Source organism: Oncorhynchus clarkii, chromosome 12, assembly GCF_045791955.1.
Source record: "Oncorhynchus clarkii lewisi isolate Uvic-CL-2024 chromosome 12, UVic_Ocla_1.0, whole genome shotgun sequence".
NCBI lineage: Eukaryota > Metazoa > Chordata > Actinopteri > Salmoniformes > Salmonidae > Oncorhynchus > Oncorhynchus clarkii.
The window spans coordinates 81118035-81139442 of record NC_092158.1 but is presented as its reverse complement, the minus strand read 5'-3'; the positions used below and the strand labels follow the sequence as shown (position 1 = coordinate 81139442).

The 21408-nt window shown below is 44.1% G+C and overlaps 1 protein-coding gene across 2 annotated transcripts in view; it reads left to right on the top strand.

The window, feature by feature from the left end:
- Window positions 1–20891, top strand: part of LOC139422299 (protein shisa-6-like) — a 71094-nt gene extending 50203 nt beyond the window's left edge. Inside the window, exons 5-8 of one of the 2 annotated variants that reach the window (XM_071173491.1) lie at window positions 12994–13059; window positions 14133–14153; window positions 15140–15280; window positions 19958–20891. In XM_071173491.1, the coding sequence (XP_071029592.1) occupies window positions 12994–13059; window positions 14133–14153; window positions 15140–15280; window positions 19958–20586 (857 nt within the window). In that variant the 3' untranslated portion in view covers window positions 20587–20891. Of the gene's footprint in view, window positions 1–12993; window positions 13060–14132; window positions 14154–15139; window positions 15308–19957 lie in introns of both variants that reach the window. The other variant, XM_071173490.1, reaches the window with a different exon arrangement.
- Window positions 20892–21408: the final 517 nt, after the last annotated feature.

Sequence of the window (21408 nt, the reverse complement as noted above, 5' to 3'; positions counted from 1 at the left end):
CGTCCCCCAAAGGCTAACTTTCTAGCCCCTGCTATCTGCTTGCTTGCTAACCCGGCCTGCTAACTGTTAGCCTGCCCCGGTCTACTAACTGCTAGCTTGTTTAGCCCCGGTCTGCTAACTGCTAGCTTGTTTATCCCTGGCCTACTAACTGTTAGCTTGTTAGCACAGGCCTGCTAACTGTCTGAATCGCCATGTCCCCAGCCAGCCCAACCACTCACTGGACCCATATTTATTTTCAATCTCTTTTAGATTTTTAATTTGATTATACCTTCCGGTAACCTGCCTCACCCAATGTGATACGGAATCGCTATTATTTTTAATTTTAGAATACATTCAAGAACCTCCAGAAGCTAACCAGCTAATTAGCTACAAGCTGTTTAGTCGTTGTTAGCCACTGCTAGCGGCTTTTACCTTCTGCACAGCCAGCCCTGTTTTTAGCCTGGATAATACTCGCCAGTGTACCAGTATCGAACTGTCTCTCCACAACAACGCCGGATTCCTGCCGTAATCCCTGGACCACTACTTCTGATCTTCACAGCTAGCTTGCACCCAGTACCGAAGCTATCCCTGAGGCCCACCTCCCCACCACCCGGCCTACCTAGCTGTTCACCCAAACCCCACTCATACACGGCTAGAGCCCAATACTCCACCGGATCCTTGCTGTAAACTCTGGACCTTGGCTAACGCCACTGCCACGAAGCTAGCACCAGTTAGCCGTGAGCCAGGCACATCTCCCTGCTAGAAAACTAAATTCTACAATACCTCTTTCGCCATCTGGCTTGGATTCTCTGTCGACACGCCCCCCCGCCACACCACCATGACTGGTCTGCTGACGAATACTCCATCCGCTGTGCCTTCAACCGGCCTCCGTCCCCCTACCACCCCCGGGCTACCAACTTTAACCGCTGTGTCGCCCGCGTGCTAGCGTAGGCTTCCCTGTTCCATCCACTGCTGCCCCCTGGACACTATGATAACTTGGCTACATAGCTGATGCCTGCTGGACTGTCCATTAATCACGATACTCCATTCTGTTTATTTATGTTTTATCTGTCGGCCCCAGCCGCGAACTCAGAATCTGTGTGTAGTTAATCCGACCCTCTCTGCCTAGTCATCGCCATTTTACCTGCTGTTGTTGTGTTAGCTGACTAGCTGTTGTTGTCTCACCTGTTGTTTTAGCAAGCTCTCCCAATCAAGACCTGCGATTACTTTATGCCTTGCTGTATGTCTCTCTCAAATATCAATATGCCTTGTATACTGTTGTTCAGGTTAGTTATCATTGTTTTAGTTACAATGGAGCCCCTAGTTCCACTCCTCACACCTCTGAAACCTCCTTTGTCCCACCTCCCACACATGTGGTGAACTCACCCATTATAACCAGCATGTCCAGAGATACAACCTCTCTTATCATCACCCAGTGCCTGGGCTTACCTCCGCTGTACCCGCACCCCACCATACCCCTGTCTGCACATTATGCCCTGAATATATTCTACCACGCCCATAAATCTGCTCCTTTTATTCCTTGTCCCCAACGCTCTAGGCGACCAGTTTTGATAGCCTTTAGCCGCACCCTCATCCTACTCCTCCTCTGTTCCTCGGGTGATCTGGAGGTAAACCCAGGCCCTGCATGTCCCCAGGCACCCTCATTTGTTGACTTCTGTGATCGAAAAAGACTTGGTTTCATGCATGTCAGAAGCCTCCTCCCTAAGTTTGTTTTACTCACTGCTTTAGCACACTCTGCCAACCCTGATATCCTTGCCGTGTCTGAATCCTGGCTTAGAAAGGCCACCAAAAATTCAGAGATTTCCATACCCAACTACTGCAGAGAGAGCATGCAAAGTTCTGTCATACTTTCCAGGTCTATGCCCAAACAGTTTGAACTTCTAATTAAAAAAATTAATCTCTCCAGAAATAAGTCTCTCACTGTTGCCGCCTTCTACCAACCCTTCTCAGCTCCCAGCTGCGCCCTGGACACCATCTGTGAATTGATCGCCCCCCCATCTAGCTTCAGAGTTTGTTCAGTTAGGTGACCTAAACTGGGATATGCTTAACACCCCGGCAGTCCTACAATCTAAGCTAGATACCCTCAATCTCACACAAATCACCAAGGAACCCACCAGGTACAACCCTAAATCCGTAAACATGGTCACCCTAATTGACATTATCCTGACCAACTTGCCGTCCAAATACACCTCTGCTGTCTTCAATCAGGATCTCAGCGATCACTGCCTCATTGTCTGTATCCGCTACGGGTCCGCGGTCAAACGACCACCCCTCATCACAGTCAAACGCTCCCTAAAACACTTCTGCGAGCAGGCCTTTCTAATCGACCTGGCCCGGGTATCCTGGAAGGATATTGACCTCATCCCGTCAGTTGAGGATGTCTGGTCATTCTTTAAAAGTAACTTCCTCACCATCTTAGACAAGCATGCTCCGTTCTAAAAATGCAGAACTAAGAACAGATTTAGCCCTTCGTTCACTCCAGACCTGACTGCCCTCGACCAGCACAAAAACATCCTGTGGCGGACTGCAATAGCATCGAATAGTCCCCGCGATATGCAACTGTTCAGGGAAGTCAGGAACCAATACATGCAGTCAGTCAGGAAAGCAAAGGCCAGCTTTTTCAAGCAGAAATTTGCATCCTGTAGCTTTAACTCCAAAAAGTTATGGAACACTGTAAAGTCCATGGAGAGCAAGAGCACCTCCTCCCAGATGCCCACTGCACTGAGGCTAGGTAACACGGTCACCACCGATAAATCCGTGATAATCGAAAACTTCAACAAGCGTTTCTCAACGGCTGGCCATGCCTTCCTCCTGGCTACTCCAACCTCGGCCAACAGCTCCGCCCCCCCCGCAGCTACTCGCCCACGCCTCCCCAGCTTCTCCTTTACCCAAATCCAGATAGCAGATGTTCTGAAAGAGCTGCAAAACCTGGACCCATACAAATCAGCTGGGCTTGACATTCTGGACCCTCTATTTCTCAAACTGTCCGCCGTCATTGTCGCAACCCCTATTACCAGCCTGTTCAACCTCTCCTTCGTATCATCTGAGATCCCCAAGGATTGGAAAGCTGCCGCGGTCATCCCCCTCTTCAAAGGGGGAGACACCCTGGACCCAAACTGTTACAGACCTATATCCATCCTGCCCTGCCTATCTAAGGTCTTCAAAAGCCAAGTCAACAAACAGATCACTGACCATCTCGAATCCCACCGTACCTTCTCCGCTGTGCAATCCGGTTTCCGAGCCGGTCACGGGTGCACCTCAGCCACGCTCAAGGTACTAAACGATATCATAACCGCCATCGATAAAAGACAGTACTGTGTAGCCGTCTTCATCGACCTGGTCAAGGCTTTCGAATCTGTCAATCACCATATTCTTATCGGCAGACTCAGTAGCCTCGGTTTTTCTAATGACTGCCTTGCCTGGTTCACCAACTACTTTGCAGACAGAGTTCAGTGGGTCAAATCGGAGGGCATGTTGTCCGGTCCTCTGGCAGTCTCTATGGGGGTACCACAGGGTTCAATTCTCGGGCCGACTCTCTTCTCTGTATATATCAATGATGTTGCTCTTGCTGCGGGCGATTCCCTGATCCACCTCTACGCAGACGACACCTTTCTGTATACTTCTGGCCCTTCCTTGGACACTGTGCTATCTAACCTCCAAACGAGCTTCAATGCCATACAACACTCCTTCCGTGGCCTCCAACTGCTCTTAAACGCTAGTAAAACCAAATGCATGCTTTTCAACCGTTCGCTGCCTGCACCTGCACGCCCGACTAGCATCACCACCCTGGATGGTTCCAACCTAGAATATGTGGACATCTATAAGTACCTAGGTGTCTGGCTAGACTGCAAACTCTCCTTCCAGACTCATATCAAACATCTTCAATCCAAAATCAAATCTAGAGTCGGCTTTCTATTTCGCAACAAAGCCTCCTTCACTCACGCCGCAAAACCTACCCTAGTAAAACGGACTATCCTACCGATCCTCGACTTCGGCGATGTCATCTACAAAATAGCTTCCAATACTCTACTCAGCAAACTGTATGCAGTTTATCACAGTGCCATCTGTTTTGTTACTAAAGCACCTTATACCACCCACCACTGCGACCTGTATGCTCTAGTCGGCTGGCCCTCGCTGCACGTTCGTCGCCAGACCCACTGGCTCCAGGTCATCTACAAGTCTATGCAAGGTAAAACCTCGTTTGGCCGCCTTTCCTTCCAGTTCTCTGCTGCCTGCAACTGGAACGAATTGCAAAAATCTCTGAAGTTGGAGACTTTTATCTCCCTCACCAACTTTAAACATCTGCTATTTGAGCAGCTAACCGATCGCTGCAGCTGTACATAGTCCATCGGTATATAGCCCACCCAATTTACCTACCTCATCCCCATACTGTTTTTATTTTATTTACTTTTCTGCTCTTTTGCACACCAGTATCTCTACCTGCACATGTTCATCTGTTAATTTATCACTCCAGTGTTAATCTGCTAAATTGTAATTATTCACTCCTATGGCCTATTTATTGCCTACCTCCTCATGCCTTTTGCACACAATGTATATATATATATTTTTCTACTATGTTATTGACTTGTTTATTGTTTACTCCATGTGTAACTCTGTGTTGTTGTCTGTTCACACTGCTATGCTTTATCTTGGCCAGGTCGCAGTTGCAAATGAGAACTTGTTCTCAACTAGCCTACCTGGTTAAATAAAGGTGAAATAAAATGTTAAAAAAATATAAAAAATTAACCTCTCTCCTCTCTGATCCTGTCAAACTCTCCTCTGATGCAATACACAGCCGTCCACCCACATCAGTCTCTTTCATGCACTCTACCCTCCTTCTCATCATTTCTCTAGCCTCTCTCTCTCTCTCTCTCTCCTATCCCTCATCTCCCTCATTTCCTCTTGTCCCTTTTCTCATCTCAGCTTCTCTGATTGAACCTTTCACATTTCAGAATAAAAGTGTTCTCATGATATGCTCTCCCATTTCATGAAAGCTAATATTTTTTACCTCCCCCTCCCTTGACTCACCCTCAATCTGGCAGGACCTGTCTTTTCCTGTTTCCCTTGGAAATATTGTCTGTCCATCAACATCTCGGCATCAACATGCATACATTTAGATAAGCCTCAACCTAAGAACCTCACCTCTCTTCCCTGACCTCCATCACATGTTCAATGTCTTCTAATACTTCACTTGCTTCTTGACGTACCATCTTCTCTAAAGTTATACTAGTTAGATTTTAGACTGATGTCTAAACTATGAAACCAAAAAGGACAATGTTCCATGATAAGGAACTATGTGGATGGAATCAGCCCGTATCCTACCAGTCTGGTGTGAAAGCCCCTAAAAACATCACTGCATTTATCTATGTTCGATCAATATCTCCCAGTGCCATCTGTCAATGTTTCTCCCTCAAATATAATCAGCCACTGGTTCAATCACTTCCATCTCATCAATACCATATTTTGAGAAACAGATTCTCCCTTTCTGTCTCTCTGCCTCCCCAGTGGTAAGGAGAAAAGGTGATTAAAATAACTGTTATGAGGAGAGGAGTGGTTAGATATTTGAACAGTTACCAGGCCTGTGTTTCTCAGAGCTACTCCGCTGTTATTTAATTAGTTGTCACTCCTCAACACAGAATCAGAGAAGGGGTTACTGGGTAGAACACTGGACACCCAAACAAACACTCCTCCACCAAACAAGTCAATTAATGAGCCGCCTCTACGAGCCGACAGTAGCCGATAGTTATCACCTTGATGTGTGCACACTAATAAGTGCCTATTGATGCCAAATTTCTGTGGTTGTACATTTAGAAAGCATGGGGATAGAAGGGTGACACAACCCTCACCATGGGATGTGGAATGCCAGACGAGCTGCGGCGCATTGTGCCACCACCCGCTACGGTAGCATGGGGGACAGGCATATGGCGTCAATTATTTCCCTAGTATGCTAATTAATGGGAGACCCAACACTTTCCAAAGAAGCCTCTCCAATCCTGCCAGTGTGCAGGATCTGTAATTAATATGGGCAGAACTGCGCTGGAGTGCAGATTGCAGACACTGGTATTCTGAGATACGTAGAAGTGCGCTCATCATTATGGGCGAAGGCACATGGAAAGGCGACTAATCAATGTGGTCCATATATTCTCGAGCGGCGCTCAAGTGTGGCCTTCTCTCCATCACTCGAAGTCTGGGGCTGCAGCTCTGGCTCTCACCCTATCAGAGGACAGCACACCATTAATCACAAGTGTCTTAATAAATGCTAGGAGACGAATGTCATCCAGTGCAACACGTCACACATAGCGCCTCACTGTGTCCAACGACTATTAATTAGCGTCATCAGCGTCCCCAAATGTTTGCGGGCTGTGAGCGATCATTTCATTAGCAAACTTTAGATGGGAGATACGAGGTAAATATTTTGAAGATGGGATAACAAGATGAACAGCAAACAATTAATGCAGATACTTGGCCACGATAAACAAGCTGAACTCTGTAGGACTAGTATCTATCACAGTCATTATGTAAATAGATACAATCACCTCATGTACTCATCTTGTGGATTGATTGTTGCAGGATTGGTTACTCGCAGGAGGGCTGGGTAAGAAATTGGGTTGGGTAGGAAAAGAGGCCAGCCATCATCTGGAAGGCTGGGATAAAAAAAAGCGAGATGAAGCGACTGATAAACAAAGGGATACTGAGCCAAGTCATCTTTCACTCCCTGAAAAAGTAGTACAATAACATGAAGCTTCCTGCTAAGAGTTTCTATAAGTAATTGTCAAACGGTTGGGCATTGATGGCATATCACCATCCTTTATTGTGGCGTGTCAAGGTGAGTGAAGACTATTTTTACTAAGGGGGCTAAAACCTCCACATTGCTCTTAAAGTGCAGTTTAAAAGCTAATCTGTCCAGGGCTCAGTGTCAGATGTGATTCCCTCCAGTCCAATGATCAGCGTTAGATGTGATTCCCTCCAGTCCAGGGCTCAGTGTTAGATGTGATTCCCTCCAGTCCAGTGATCAGCGTTAGATGTGATTCCCTCCAGTCCAGGGTTCGGTGTTAGATGTGATTCCCTCCAGTCCAGGGCTCGGTGTTAGATGTGATTCCCTCCAGTCCAGGGCTCGGTGTTAGATGTGATTCCCTCCAGTCCACGGTTCAGTGTTAGAAGTGATTACCTCCAGTCCAGGGCTCAGTGTTAGATGTGATTCCCTCCAGTCCAGGGCTCAGTGTTAGATGTGATTCCTTCCAGTCCAGGGCTCAGTGTTAGATGTGATTCCCTCCAGTCCAGGGCTCAGTGTTAGATGTGATTCCTTCCAGTCCAGGGCTCGGTGTTAGATGTGATTCCCTCCAGTCCAGGGTTCGGTGTTAGATGTGATTCCCTCCAGTCCAGGGCTCGGTGTTAGATGTGATTCCCTCCAGTCCAGGGTTCAGTGTTAGATGTGATTCCCTCGAGTCCAGGGCTCAGTGTTAGATGTGATTCCCTCCAGTCCAGGGCTCAGTGTTAGATGTGATTCCCTCCAGTCCAGGGCTCAGTGTTAGATGGGATTTCCTGTACATGAATCACAAGGTCAGGCTGAAGGGGAGAGGAAGGCTTTAGCCTCCAGTTGACTGGAAGCAGTATGCCACCAGAGCATGATTCACCTCAGCCTAAGACAGTCAGGAGGTGATAGGGAAGGCGATACAGAATCGATGGAAATGGATCAAAGAGCCTCATTCCCGGGGGCCCATAATGGGACGACGTCATGTGGAACGCTAGACCAGCACTCTCAACCCGCTGTCATTGGCCTCTCTGAGGGAAGGGAGGATTGACAGAGAGATTCAGAGCCACACACTGATCTGTCATTGTAATAGATGGACCTCACAGCACAAAGCTGCAGTAGAGGTGCTCAGAGATCTCAATACTCACGCTCAAGTTTGTTGACCGGCCTACCTTAGCTACACAATTGACTTTGTCTCTTCAAAATGTGGGTGAAAACAAATTATCCGAGCTAAATGAAAGCAAATGTAATTGAAATGTAAACATTTACACTTTGCATTCCATACCTTTGTGATTAAATGCCAGTGTGCGGTCAACCCAAGCTCATAATTGCAAAGTAATTTCAGTTGTTATTTTTCCAGCTTGTTGTGTCTTCACAAAGCCTGGCATTTCTCCTTCATTAAAATGTTTCATCACCTCCCCCATTAACATTTGCCTTATGCTGAAAATACAAATATAATTGTGGGAAAACATAGAAAGTAATTATAAAAAAATAAAAAAAAGAAAGGGAAATTAAAAGGGAAATTACTTGATAATTTGCATTCGGTAGGATTTTTGCATCTCTTTCATGAAAAACTGACTCCTTTCATTTTTAATTAGCGTCACTGAAAATGAAATGAATTCGGTTGTTGAGCATTCATGAATATGGCTTATTCAATGAATATGAGAGCTCTTGTCACGACTTCCGCCGAAGTTGGTCCCTCTCCTTGTTCGGGCGGCGTTCGAAGTCACCAACCTTCTAGCCATCGCTGATCCTCTTTTCATTTTCCTTTGGTTTTGTCCTGTCTTCCATCACACCTGGTTCCAATCCCATCAATTACACGTTGTGTATTTAACCCTCTTGTCACGCCCTGACCTTAGAGATCCTTTTAATTCTCTATTTTGGTTAGGCCAGGGTGTGACTAGGTTGGGCAATCTAGTTTTCCTATTTCTTTGTTTGGCCTGGTATGGTTCCCAATCAGAGGCAGCTGTCTATCGTTGTCTCTGATTGGGGATCATACTTAGGCAGCCTTTTTCCCACCTTAGTTTGTGGGATCTTGATTTTGTATAGTTGCTGTGTAGCCTGCAGCACTTTACGTGCGTTTTGTTTTTTGTTGTTTTTTCGGTGTTCATTTTAATAAAAGTAAGATGTTCGCCTACCACGCTGCACCTTGGTCTCCTCATTCAAACGACGAGTGTAACACCTCTGTTCCCCCTCATGTCCTTGTCGGTGATTGTTTATTGTGCACGTCTGTCCTGGTGTGCGTTGGGTTATGTACCCATTTATTTTATTATTCTGTTTTCCGGTGGGTTTTGTTAATAAACTGCACCGTTGGAAACACAGTTATTTCTCTCCTGCGTCTGACTTCTCTGCCGCCAGTTCGCACCCCTTACAGCTCTTTAGTATAGACATCTGTTAGTAATAGAAACAGCCATAGAGAGTGTGTGCAAAAGGCTGATATTAGTCTGATCCTCAAATCTTATCTGGGGAAGGTTATGGGAGAAATGTTCCTGTATGCAAAACAATTGGTCGGTTCTGGATTACCACTTAATACGTAGAGCTCAATAGCAAATTCTGTGTCTTTGAGCTTCATGCATTTCTTTTCAGAGTTTGAAAATAGCCTTTCCATTAGAACTGATCCAATCCCATCAATTCATATCATATGACTCTGTATAGCCATTATAATTGTAGTTTTTAAATGTTTTTTTAAATTATTTTTTTAGTTACATATCCAATCTATAGAGTGCTGTTTTTGCAAGTGGATACTGTATGCTTTTCTCCTATGACTCCTACATGATTCCAGGTGTCGCTGTTCCATTCAACGTGGATCCTTCAAGAAGATGATAAGATGCTAAGGCAGGGATAAAGGCAGCTTTGAATGATGTTACTTCTTTCGAATTGAAGGAGACATCAGATAAATCTGTGCTTATCCTTGTTAGCAAGTCACGAGATCAACAAACTTCAGGCCACCGGAGGAGGTTTGGTAAAGTTGCAACATGTTTCTGGTTTATGTCATGCAACTGTTGGTTTTTATGTCTCTCCCAATATGGTTGTTACATTTTTATACTATGCAATTGTTGTATCACTGGGATCTCTTTGCAGTATGTGATGCAGAAAACTAACAGATGTTGTGATGGCATTGGCAGATGAGCTTGATGAAAAATGTCCCGACCCCCTAAAGATTTGTCAATGTAGGGCAGATACAGTTATAGACCAGCATTAGTTCAAGCTCATGTGGCTCAGTGTTTCTTAAAGCAACAGTGATGTATCCAGGCATGCCTTGCAACCTGTTCAAAGTGTCATCTTTCATTGTGCCTCATGACGTGTGCCACATGACGTGAGGTTTACTCTCACAGTATTGTTTTGTCTTCTCTTCCGAGCCTTATTGTTGTTTTGTCTGTAGAGTGACTAATATTCTTTCTTTGAAGCACAGGGATTCAGTTAGTCATCTTGAACTTAACAATTAGAAGTCCCGGATTTCTTCTGAATGTGTGAAGAGCTGGGATATTCACGTATTATGAACTTTAGCAACAACTACACTGCTGTACACTGAAACAAAGCAGCACCTGCAAACCATAATCACACCCCAAAAACATCCTGCATTGTGCACAATAGAACCTCTGGTCTCAGCGCATATCGATACAAAGCCCATATTCATGCAGAACCTGTCTGCGTTGATGGTAGGTTCTTGCAGTGCATCTGCCCCAGCAGGCTCCTATCCCTCCCTCTACCACCGCAGGGTGTAAGGAGGAGAGATGAGTTGAGGTGAGCCTCAGCCCCAGCCAGCCACCCTGCAGGGCCCACATGGCACTTTACACACGGCCAGGGTAATGACACAGCGTGGGCTCTCATCGTTACAGGCAGTCCATCAGGTTTCACTGACAGAGGCAGAGTGAGGCTTTCAGAATGGATCTGGGTAACAGTGGGATCCCCCCTGTCTTGTCCAGCTGCTGGAACCTAGACGGGTTTCACTCAGTGGTGCCCAAAATGCCTGCATTATGTTCAACCAAGCATGTTTGACATGTTGAGGTGATGTTAAACCATTAGATATGTAGTATGTATGTAGTTCCTATGTAATAACAAAGTGTATTCATTATAATAACCAGAGATATCGGTTTGAGGGTATTGACAAAGTACAATGTGGACTCATAATGGGTAAAATGCGAATAATTATTGGTATCAAGTAAAGCATTGATCTGTCACGTCTGAATGAAGACTTTCACACCAAAACCATTCCAAATGAGCTCTATTAGAGTAGATAAACTACACCTGAAGTGCAGATGTGTATAACTCCAACAATACTGTTATATGGCATTCATTATTTCAAATTCTCACAAAGCCCCTCCACTGACAGGCTCCAGAGCATAGAAATAAGAATGAATAGAATGGGTTTCCCATTCAAGCCAACGACGGCAATATGGGTTGGGCATGGAGGTCTTTGCGAGTGTACCCAGGAGTTTACCAGTAAACATACCAGATTTAGAGGTTCCAAGCCTGTTCTATTCATTGTTATTTTTATGATCCAGAGCCCTGCAGGCAGTACAGCTGTTCATCCAAACATTCCTGTACCTGTTTCTGGACATGTTACAGACTGGAATGAAATGACTGGACACCTCTGAATTTCTGAGAGTCGTGTGACTTTTCTACTGTACATCTGATTCATGAGTTGATGCATTTACATAGTGGTGGGTGGATATGGGAGTCCTGGGGCATGACATCTTCCCACCTCCTTACACACAACAGACAGGATGTGGGTGTTCTTCAGCAAACAACATCATCTGCGGTTGTTCACATTTGCTTAACTTTTTAAGGCGTGCAACTGTAGGAGGTCCACTCTGAGAAGATAATCAATGGTGATGCAATACAAAATGGATGCTCATACTGTATAAGAAAAACGGAATGTTACCAACGTTTATGAAAAGCCAAAAGAAAGCCAATACAACAGGAAGGCATATATAGGGGCAGTCACTCCAATCAGTTTTTGAACAACGTTTAGAAACCTGAAGTATTCCAACACGTTTTTTTTGGACGGCCTGATTGTTAGACAGTTTGTAGATAGCAGGGAATCTCTTCTTTTCAGTGTAAAACGTTTTCCCTGGCAAGCTCAAAGCAGGTTAGTTTAGCTCAGCCATCTGAAGATCGTGTAATTGGTCCCTTGATCAAACAGGGTGATTGAACAGGGCAATACAGCTATAGTGTGAAGGGAGATTGGGCACAAATCTCGTTTTATGTTCGTAAAGGATATTGGGATTTGGAATACCTGTACATTGCCATTTAATTGGATGATGTTGTCCATTGGTTGTTGTTCTACTCCGTTGTATTGTTTCTAAAAAGCTATTCCTTCAGAACTGTGGTAAAATCCAATTTAACAAGGTACTTTACCCTACTGTGCTGATTGCTTTGACATAAATCTCTCCAACAGGAGGCAATTTTCCCTGTAAAATGTATGTTATGCGCAGTTCCAGCTACTTATCCAAAACCAGCAGACGAAATGAAGGCTTGTGTTGCCACACATCTTTTTTGTAACTGTCACAACTCTCCATTAGCAAGTCACAGTGACGGAAAGAAGGCAACTGTTTTTCTAACGCCACGGAGATGCTCTCCTGTCACTTCACGTTAAACATTCGAAAGAGTTCACATTTTATTTGAGTTTCTTTTGTGTTTAGGGTTCTAATGGGATGATCAATGAATTTGTTGAAATGCAAATGAGGTACAGTGTCCTGCATCTGCTGCTGTAGTAGAGGAGAAACTGTGCTCTACATTGACCAAATAGACCTCATTGAATAAAGGGAACATATTCACTCTGTCACATGACATTTAGTCCCACAGATGTCAGGAAGTTGACGATTCTGATGAAATCTGTCTTACCTCATTCTTCGTTGCTCAAAAGGGAATAGCACAAAATGCCTGCCTTAAAATGCGACTGTGTAGTAGAGTAAAGATGCACATAATCCACTTTAATCATCAGTCAGATATCAAAGCACACCACTGCTATCTCTGGACAGATCTCCTACTTTGAATTTAGTAACGCAAAGACAATTTACTAACATGTCTGTCAAGGGGACGTAGGTTTATGTGATCATTCACAGTGGTGTCCAGTCAGCCTGCATTACAAGAGTCAATGATCACAAAACTTAGGGAAAAGTTGATCATATTGTTATGTATTAACAGCCATTTATTTGACATGAAATGCACATAATGTGAATCTATGGTAATGTTTAATTTGATTTCCAAACCTAACCTTTTCATTGTTTTCCCAATAGGCAGCCACCAACATGATTATCAACATAGTCACCTGGATCTTACCCAGGCCCACACACCTAAAATTGGTAAGGATATTTAAGGTTTGCATGTTCACATAAGTACAGTATATATAACATGACTGTGGTTGGTTGGTAATATTTCACTCTTTCCAATGAGTAATAAAACATTTTAGATAGTAACTAACCGTCTGTCGAGATATATGGTAGATGGAAAGTACATTATGGATACTAGCCATGCCCTTTTAAGTGTGAGATTATACTGCCACACAACACAGTGGCTCTTGGGTATGCTACAAATATGTCTTCATTTACCCCAATAAAGTTGAGGGAGGATTAAGTCATATTGATTTCCTGAATGCATGGTTTTATCAGCTCCAGTACGACACATGAACTTTGACTAAATTCGAAATAAGTCAAAATATGCTTTTTTAGAATTCAAGAGAGGACAAAACAAAATTTTTTCACGGGAAATGAATAGCTTGGATAGCAAATGAAACGGGGTCTTGTGGAAAATTAATTATAATGGCATCTGTACGGCTTACTCAAGTTATTGAAAAACTTCAATTACTTATATTGTGCCTTATCTAGTTTCCTAAATGAGATTTTCTATGAAAAGAGAGATGCTTTTTAGCATGAAATGATTGAGTGGTCACAGCTCTAACACTGCAGAGAAACACCATGAGTTCAGAAATAAAAGCTATTTGTGCATCATTTCACAATGCACTGAAACGCTACACCATGCTACACTGTCTGTTTCAACATCAGTGGAGCTGTGGACTCCAACCTCATGGCAGGATAGTTTTCCAATTGCATGTTTTGAGGCCAACATTTTCAAAGGCAAAGGGACTTTTGAAAGTACCCATAAGTAGATAGATCTCTCCAACACAGACACCAAAGGATAGCTTTCAAGATGGATCAAACCAGAGCTGATTATGAATAACTACTTTTGAGAATGGCCACAATACATAGGAATCTGATTACTTTATTTGACTAGTACGATCATTATAAATAACATAGACTTTCAACAACTAATTTGAAACAGAAAATGTCAGACACATTGGTTTGGTTATTAATACATACTATGAATAATGTTTGTTATTGTACTGATCCATTTTCTCTTACTTGGATTTGTTATGTAGCCCACAGACAAATGAGACATGGTAAGTAATACGCATATACACCTGCTGTACATGTGTATTCCCTTTCTCTTTTACGTACTGTATAAGTCGACCTCTTGTTGTGACAGTTGGTGACAGTGACGTCTTGTATATCGCTGGGGTCAAGGCGGAGGTTCACTCTTCCTTTTTGTTCAGACTGAATGAACCAAAGTTGACACCAAACTCTCACTTACCTTCTCACTCTGCTCTGCTCTCTTTCTCTCTCTCTCTCCAGTATCTCTCTTTGTTGGGTTAGCTGCCACATAGTGTTTGCAATGGTAGAGTCTCATTAAGATCTGTGGTAACGCTTCAGAACCGGACCTTTGTTACACAAAATACACATTCTACTCCCTTCCATCTTTTCTTGCTCACACTCACACTCTCTTTCACTCTGTCTCTGTCTCTCACGGAATGCCTCACTTCTGTTCCACATGGTCCTTGGTGTTGTGTGTCCCTGTCCTCGCTATCACAGTAGTCACCCAGCCCTATTTTTAAACCTGCCACCGCTGACCAGCACCTCAGAGGACTGGCAACGCCCCACCCCACCCTAACGCTGCTAACGCTCCAGCTGTCTGCGCCACGACCACTTGTCCCACATAACCATGGCCACAGCAGGCAGGCAGGCAGCTTAGCCACCCGCAATGGTGCCACGCATACTAGTGACAGCTAGTGTGGCGAGTGCACTTGCAGTCGCAACTAATCCTAGCACACCAGAATTGCACTCTGAAATAACATTTAAAAACCCCCACAACAAATCATGTTAAATCCCGGTTAGAAGAGTCGAACATAACAGTCCCCACTTCATCTATCCTCACCCACATACCCCCACCGCACCCACACACCGTCCTCACACCCACACTCTGTATCCCCCTGTCTCCTCCAGTGAAGACCCCCTGTGTACGCGCCCCTCTCTGTGGCATCCTCCAGACTGTCGGCTGTCTGATTGTAGCCTGATTGCACTGCGTCAATCTCTCCTGTCTCCCCTGCAGAGAAGCCCCAGCGCATGAACAACATTCTAACCTCGCAGACAGAGCCATACGACCTGGACATGTCCTTCTCACGCTCCTTCCAGAACCTCACCCACCTGCCTCCCAACTACGAACTGGCGGCAATGAGCAAAGCTGACTTAAGTAAATACTCCTCTCTCCACAAATTAAGTAGGTGGTCTTTCATTACATACACCATCATGTTTGTTTGATCTCCTGCCTGGACCCCGCCAGTCCACAGGGGGGAGAAAAGGTTGATCTTAACACATTGTGTTGAAGACCACATTGCATTCAAGTACTGTGATGCAATAGTAACCCTGTATGGATGCCTATTACAGGGATGCAAACATAAGTCATGAGCACAAAGTCATTGGGGTTATGAGCTGAATCCAGAGGAAGACATCTCTGTGTGGGAGATGGGTTTCTTGAAGTGCACAAGCACATGTTAAAGTCACTGGATTCAGCCCCATTGTCCCCATCTACCGACCCATTGACTGACATCTAATTGTCGTGTAATTTGGCTCCATCTGTGGCCCGTGTCATGTAGCTAATGTCTGGTAATGACATATTAACAGCCATTTCTCCATACCCACATGAGTATAGACGCCAACAAGATGGGACTAATGTCTCTGAGATGAGATCTGGGTCAGCCCGATTATTATCATTATACTTCCTCTGCATGATGTCTTGACTTTCACCATTCTCCATATCCCCTATGACAGCTGCATGCTCTACAGTATGCTCCTCCTCTAGTATCCTGTGGTTGGTTGCGTTGCATGTGTCATGTGTCATGCAAAAGCATTAGTTCCTTCCTGCTCGAATGTTCAATAGTGCTGTATTAAAATAAGTAGGGTGTGGTATTCTAGTGCATGCTTGTATGTTATGCTCAGTGTGGACACAGAGAATCAATGTGACGAAACTTTTGATGTGGACAACATTGATAACATCTGAATTGTCTATACTCAGCAACGCTGAGTAGAGTAGATGCTTCTTCATCTAGTACTGCTCAATAGAAACATTACTCACTAGGCACACACTGGCTGAATCAACATTGATTCCTCCTCAATTCAATGTAATTACATTGAACCAACGGGGAATAGACATTGAATTGATGTCTGTGCCCAGTGGGTAGATATAAGACCGTAAAATAATCCAAAGATTTCATAACCTTGATGAAAAAATGAAAAATCTCATACATGTTGTATTAGTTAATGTGACGACTGTTGTTCATCGAATGATTAAAGTTTCTAATTGCGTGATTAACTGAATCAAGCAATGATTAACTCATTAACCTGGGGCACCATGGAAAAACTAGTTTTTATTGAGTTTCTATTTCCCAAATTATAAAGAATATCAGAATATCGATTTTACAACAGCCGCTAATTAACCAGTTGCCTCTACCAATCTCGTTCTGAATGTCGATTAGCCTGTGAATCTGCACGGACTCTGGTCTCACCAATGAGTTCGTACCACACCAATCTTAGTTGAATGTTTACTTACTAAAAACCTAAAATGATGATAAAAGATACACATAGACAAAACACATGTTCGCTGACGCACTACTCCGGCGCACCTCCCTGATCGTCCTCCCGATGTCAGTGTCCTTTTGGCTTAGGAGTCTGTTCCCGCACCCTTTGCTCTGGAAGGGGTCTTCTGAGGACAGACAGCTCTGTAGCTCAGAGCTCACAGCATAGGAATGAAACCCTTTATATACCACGATTCCCTGGGATTGGATGCTAGGTGGTTCGACTTGAATTCACCCGCTTAGACACAGCTACTCATCCGTAGCTTGGGTAGAAAAGGATTTCTTTGTCTTCAAACTTGCGTTGCGTTCTGGGTTCGTTGACTTTTTAGACCTTGCTGCAGCTTGGGTCACGTAGTCTTCCTGTAAGTTCTATACTCACAGGTTTTATACCCTTTAGTCAGAAGTGGGCGTAACCGCGTTTAAGGCAATTCTCTGGCGTTAATGAGGCAAGGTCTAGATTTTATTCAAATCCAATTTTAGACAACTAACTTAACATTTCATCTTCCCCAAAACATTCACTTTGATTTGGATATTTTCCATACAACGTACAATGTATAAACATCAAACATATACTAGGAAAACTCTTCACATTACAACGTTTTCGTAATAACGTCATCTATTAACCTTTAATAACAAAACAAAAATGACATACATTTTCATATTCCATCTATCGTCATGACCACCATTGTGGCTGACGGAAACCATTGTTCCAAAGTCCCTTTATTTCATGTTTAATGTTCTGAGGCTGGTTCTCCATAGTAACAGGACAAAGGAATGTGTCTGTGGCCTGAGATTTACCAGGGGCGTGAGGGGTCATAAAACCCCCCACATCTTCAGACCCCTAGATCTCTCCTCCTCTGTTGGGTTTGAAAGATAATCTGTAGGGTTGTGGTCTCCTGTAACCTGACCTGGTCAGGACAGCCATGACAATGTTATGCACCAATTTAAACTCCCTTCATAGTATGTTACATGCCTTTAGATCGTAGATTGTGTCTCTCCCTTATCAAACCAAGGGGTCTTCACTTAATATCATAGGGCGTTGTAAACACACTGAAATCACAGGGAGGAATCCAATTAAATGAAAAACAGTTTGAGCTGGGACCCATAAACCCTAAAGTATTTGTCAGAGAAGTGAATATTTCAGTTCTCTACCTACCTACAGTACAGCGACAGCTCTTCTGAGAGGAGAGGTCCCTCATACCTCTGATAGATGCTGTGGCTTTGTGCAAGGAGAGAGGCTTTGGAAAAATGCCAAAAACGTATATAATGATTTGCTTTTTTAATGAAACCATTTCGAGAGATGATGATGAAAATCAAATTAATATGGTTAATTTGTGATTCTAAATGCACATGCTGTAGTCTGTGTGTGATTCCTCCTCTTCCTCCTCCTCCTCCTTCGTTCTCCCCTGTCCGTTAGACAGGACTGGAGGGAGCCGGGGATGGAGATGGAGGACACTACTCTAAAATAACCTGCTCAGACCCTCCAAGGAGCTAGTGGGTGGAGGGGAAGGGAGGAGGCAGCAGCAATCTTATTTGGCTCGGTCTTCTCCTTGCCTCTGTAATCAACTTAAAAGGCATTAGAACACTTGTCAGAACAACAGAGCCCCTTTAATCCCCATGCCAAGCAAAAAGCTAAATTATATTATTGTGGGCCCCTTTCTCTTACCACGTCTTATTTTAATCCCCTCTAAAGATCCCTTAATAATTGATGTTTCACAAGTTTTTCTACAAGTGTATGTGCATTATGTGATTACTGCTCCGTCTGGGCCGGATGATGGCGTATTGGGATCAATAGCTGCCACAGATGAATATACTCACCATATTGAATTTAATCTGGGAGAGGGGAGACTTCAGTTTAATTAAGGGTAAGGAAAGGGAAAGGGGATACCTAGTCAGTTAGCCACAGCTAGCAGGTTTGTGGTTTCACCTCACCTTCGAGACCCCGTGCCCTCTCAAAATCGAATGCATGTTAAAGTGCAACGTCTTATTCAAAGCAGCAAGGAAATTAATCCAGCATCTATTTCTTGAACATAAAAGTAAAAAGGAAGGACATACATTTGTTCTTTGTAACATCATGAGCATGGACACAAAACACACGAGGTTGCAAAGTTGCATCTTTCATACTAATAATGTGGCCTAATGACCTATGTGAATTATTTACGAAAGGCCTAACATTTTTAACAGCAGTTAAAATGTCAAATTTAAATTGATTCCAAACTTTAGATGTCAAAACTAAAGCATCCGAGGAGAGTTGGTGGAAATGTCTCTGAGTACAACATGAAATCAAACCCTATTTCAACATGGCATAGTATTTTCAATGCAATGATGTCAATTCTAAATCTGTGATATATAGGTTTAGGATAAACTGAACCCTAATCCTTATAACTCTTGGCAACGAAGAGGAACTTAAATGAAGCTAAGGGACATGTCCTGTCTATTGTGGGCAAGCTATAGCCTCTGGGTCAGTGTTGTTGACATTTCTGACCATAATGTCACATCTAAAAGGACCCCTGGAGAAAAAGACAAAACGCAATTGCCAGAAGCCTAACCCAGGTCTTCTTCATTAGTGATGCATGCTGGGGGAAATAAATCCCTTATGTAGAGAAAAAAAGGTGATCTTCTCTATCCAGGCGTAGCATCTATCTAAGGAGGAGGGTTTAAATATCCATACCAAAACAAAATCCTTATCATCCAAATCTTAGTCAAGCACAGTCTTGTTCAGACATGTTTAGACCACCTCTGTGTGTTCCTGAGGCCTTGGGAAATTAGCTTCCGCTGAGGTATCTAACCCCCAGAGATGACAGTTAGTCACAGTAGTCTCAGGGTGCCATTAATCTGATGTTGCCAGGCCCAGCCGGTCTAAAAGCCTGTTTAAAAGTCATTTGAGAGGAGCCCGCCGTTTTCCTCATGCAGATGTAATGACTTTAACATCAGGAGAGTGTTGGCACTCGCTGTAGAGCCCCTCTGCTTTTGGCAGAGTCAAACCACTGGCTACCCTGCAGTGCAACACTCGCACCACTGACAGTTTGATTGTTTTGCCTCGCGGCAGGCGTGTAGTCCTTTCCACGCCAGAACAGGAGTGGAATTATTGTGATGTGAGAGAGCCCCTGACTTCTCCCATGAAAGCAGAACGACAGAAAATGCAATCATAATCAAAGGGGAATGGTAGGAGTTGTCACAGTAGAACTGCTGAGCTGATCCACTCAGGAGGAGGTATAGAATCATTCTTTATATAGAGTGTAATGTTTCTCCTGTCCTTCTCCCTCTCTCCTCCCCCTCCCTCCTTTCCCACTCAGGTGATAAGGACATAGATGAGTACTACATGCGGAAGCGACACCAAGACTTGGCAGGTCGGCAGATTCTGCAGCCGCCCCACATGGTGAAGCTGAACACAGAGCCCCACCAGCAGCACCGTCAGCGGCCTCACCGTGTCCAGAGGGCCATGTCCCAGGACCATGTGCTGTCCCCAGAGAGGACCCCACGCCATGGCTACGGCCTCTCAGCCTACAACATGGGCGTCTCTTCCTACGGCAGCCGCATTCTCTCAGAGGAGCAGCTGCTCTCCGCAGACCGCCTCCAGTCCCAGGACCCCCTGCTCTCGCCGGACAAGATGCTGTCGCTGCGGCGCTCCAACTTCCGGGAGAAGGCCATGTCGCGGGCCATGTCCCACGTAGACATCAACTTTGTGCCCACCACACCTGTCATGGACCGCAGTGAGCGCTACGCTAAGATGCAAAAGATGCACTCCCATCCCACTACCATCAACGACTCATACAACACGCTCACCGTCAACCACCCGACCACCAACAAGAGGCAGCAGTTTGCCTCGCGACGGACACACACGGTGGACCATCTACAGTACATCCCAGGCCACCAGCACAACAACCAGTACCGCACAGCCAGTAAGAACGAGGTAACTGTTTAACGAGAGGGTGGCTGGCCAAGGATTCCTGTGTCAACAGACTGTCAACAGATGAAAACAGCAGATACTTCCAGAGGTGTGCAACCTCACCTTAGGTCTTCTTTTCAAAGTAGCCAACAACTAACCCTTCTTGCTTTCAGCTCAAGCTCTCTGTTTCATTCAGATTTGGATTATCACAACTAGAATCAACCACAAAGACATCTGTACTTTATCTATAAGGCAACATAAGGGCTTTGCACGTTGACACATAAGGAATGCTTTATGTGAGGTTATCCGTAAGAAGACAATATTTTTTAAAAAGGGGAATTGGAAAGGAACTGGATCAACTTTATAAATATATACATATATTTACTATTTGTATTTTCAGTCCTTGTTATAGCTTTAGAGATTCTTATTGAACTTATCTGGTGTTAGAATTTCAAGAGGTGCCTCTCGAAATTGTTCCCATTTCAACGATGAAGTGGATTTGTGGGTTAAAAAGCACAATTAATGGGTTTCTTTCTCTGTTGATTTATTCTTGTTTTTTGGTAACGGCCAGCACATATCAGCTTATTAGTGGATATAGTGGCAATTTCCGTTGCATAAATGATTGTAAATAGGCTATATTAGCAGAATTATACACTAAATGAGAAGAGCTGGACAAGTGGAATTGTTGAGTTTCTACCCAAGAGTCTACAGTCTTTTCACAATTAAAGATCACAATTTCAGATTAGTCCAAACCCCTCAACAAATACTTGATACCAACAAACATGTTCAATAATGTGTGTGCGTATGTGTGTATATTTTTGTAGCTGTGCTTGTTGGATGATTGTGTATGGGTAGGGT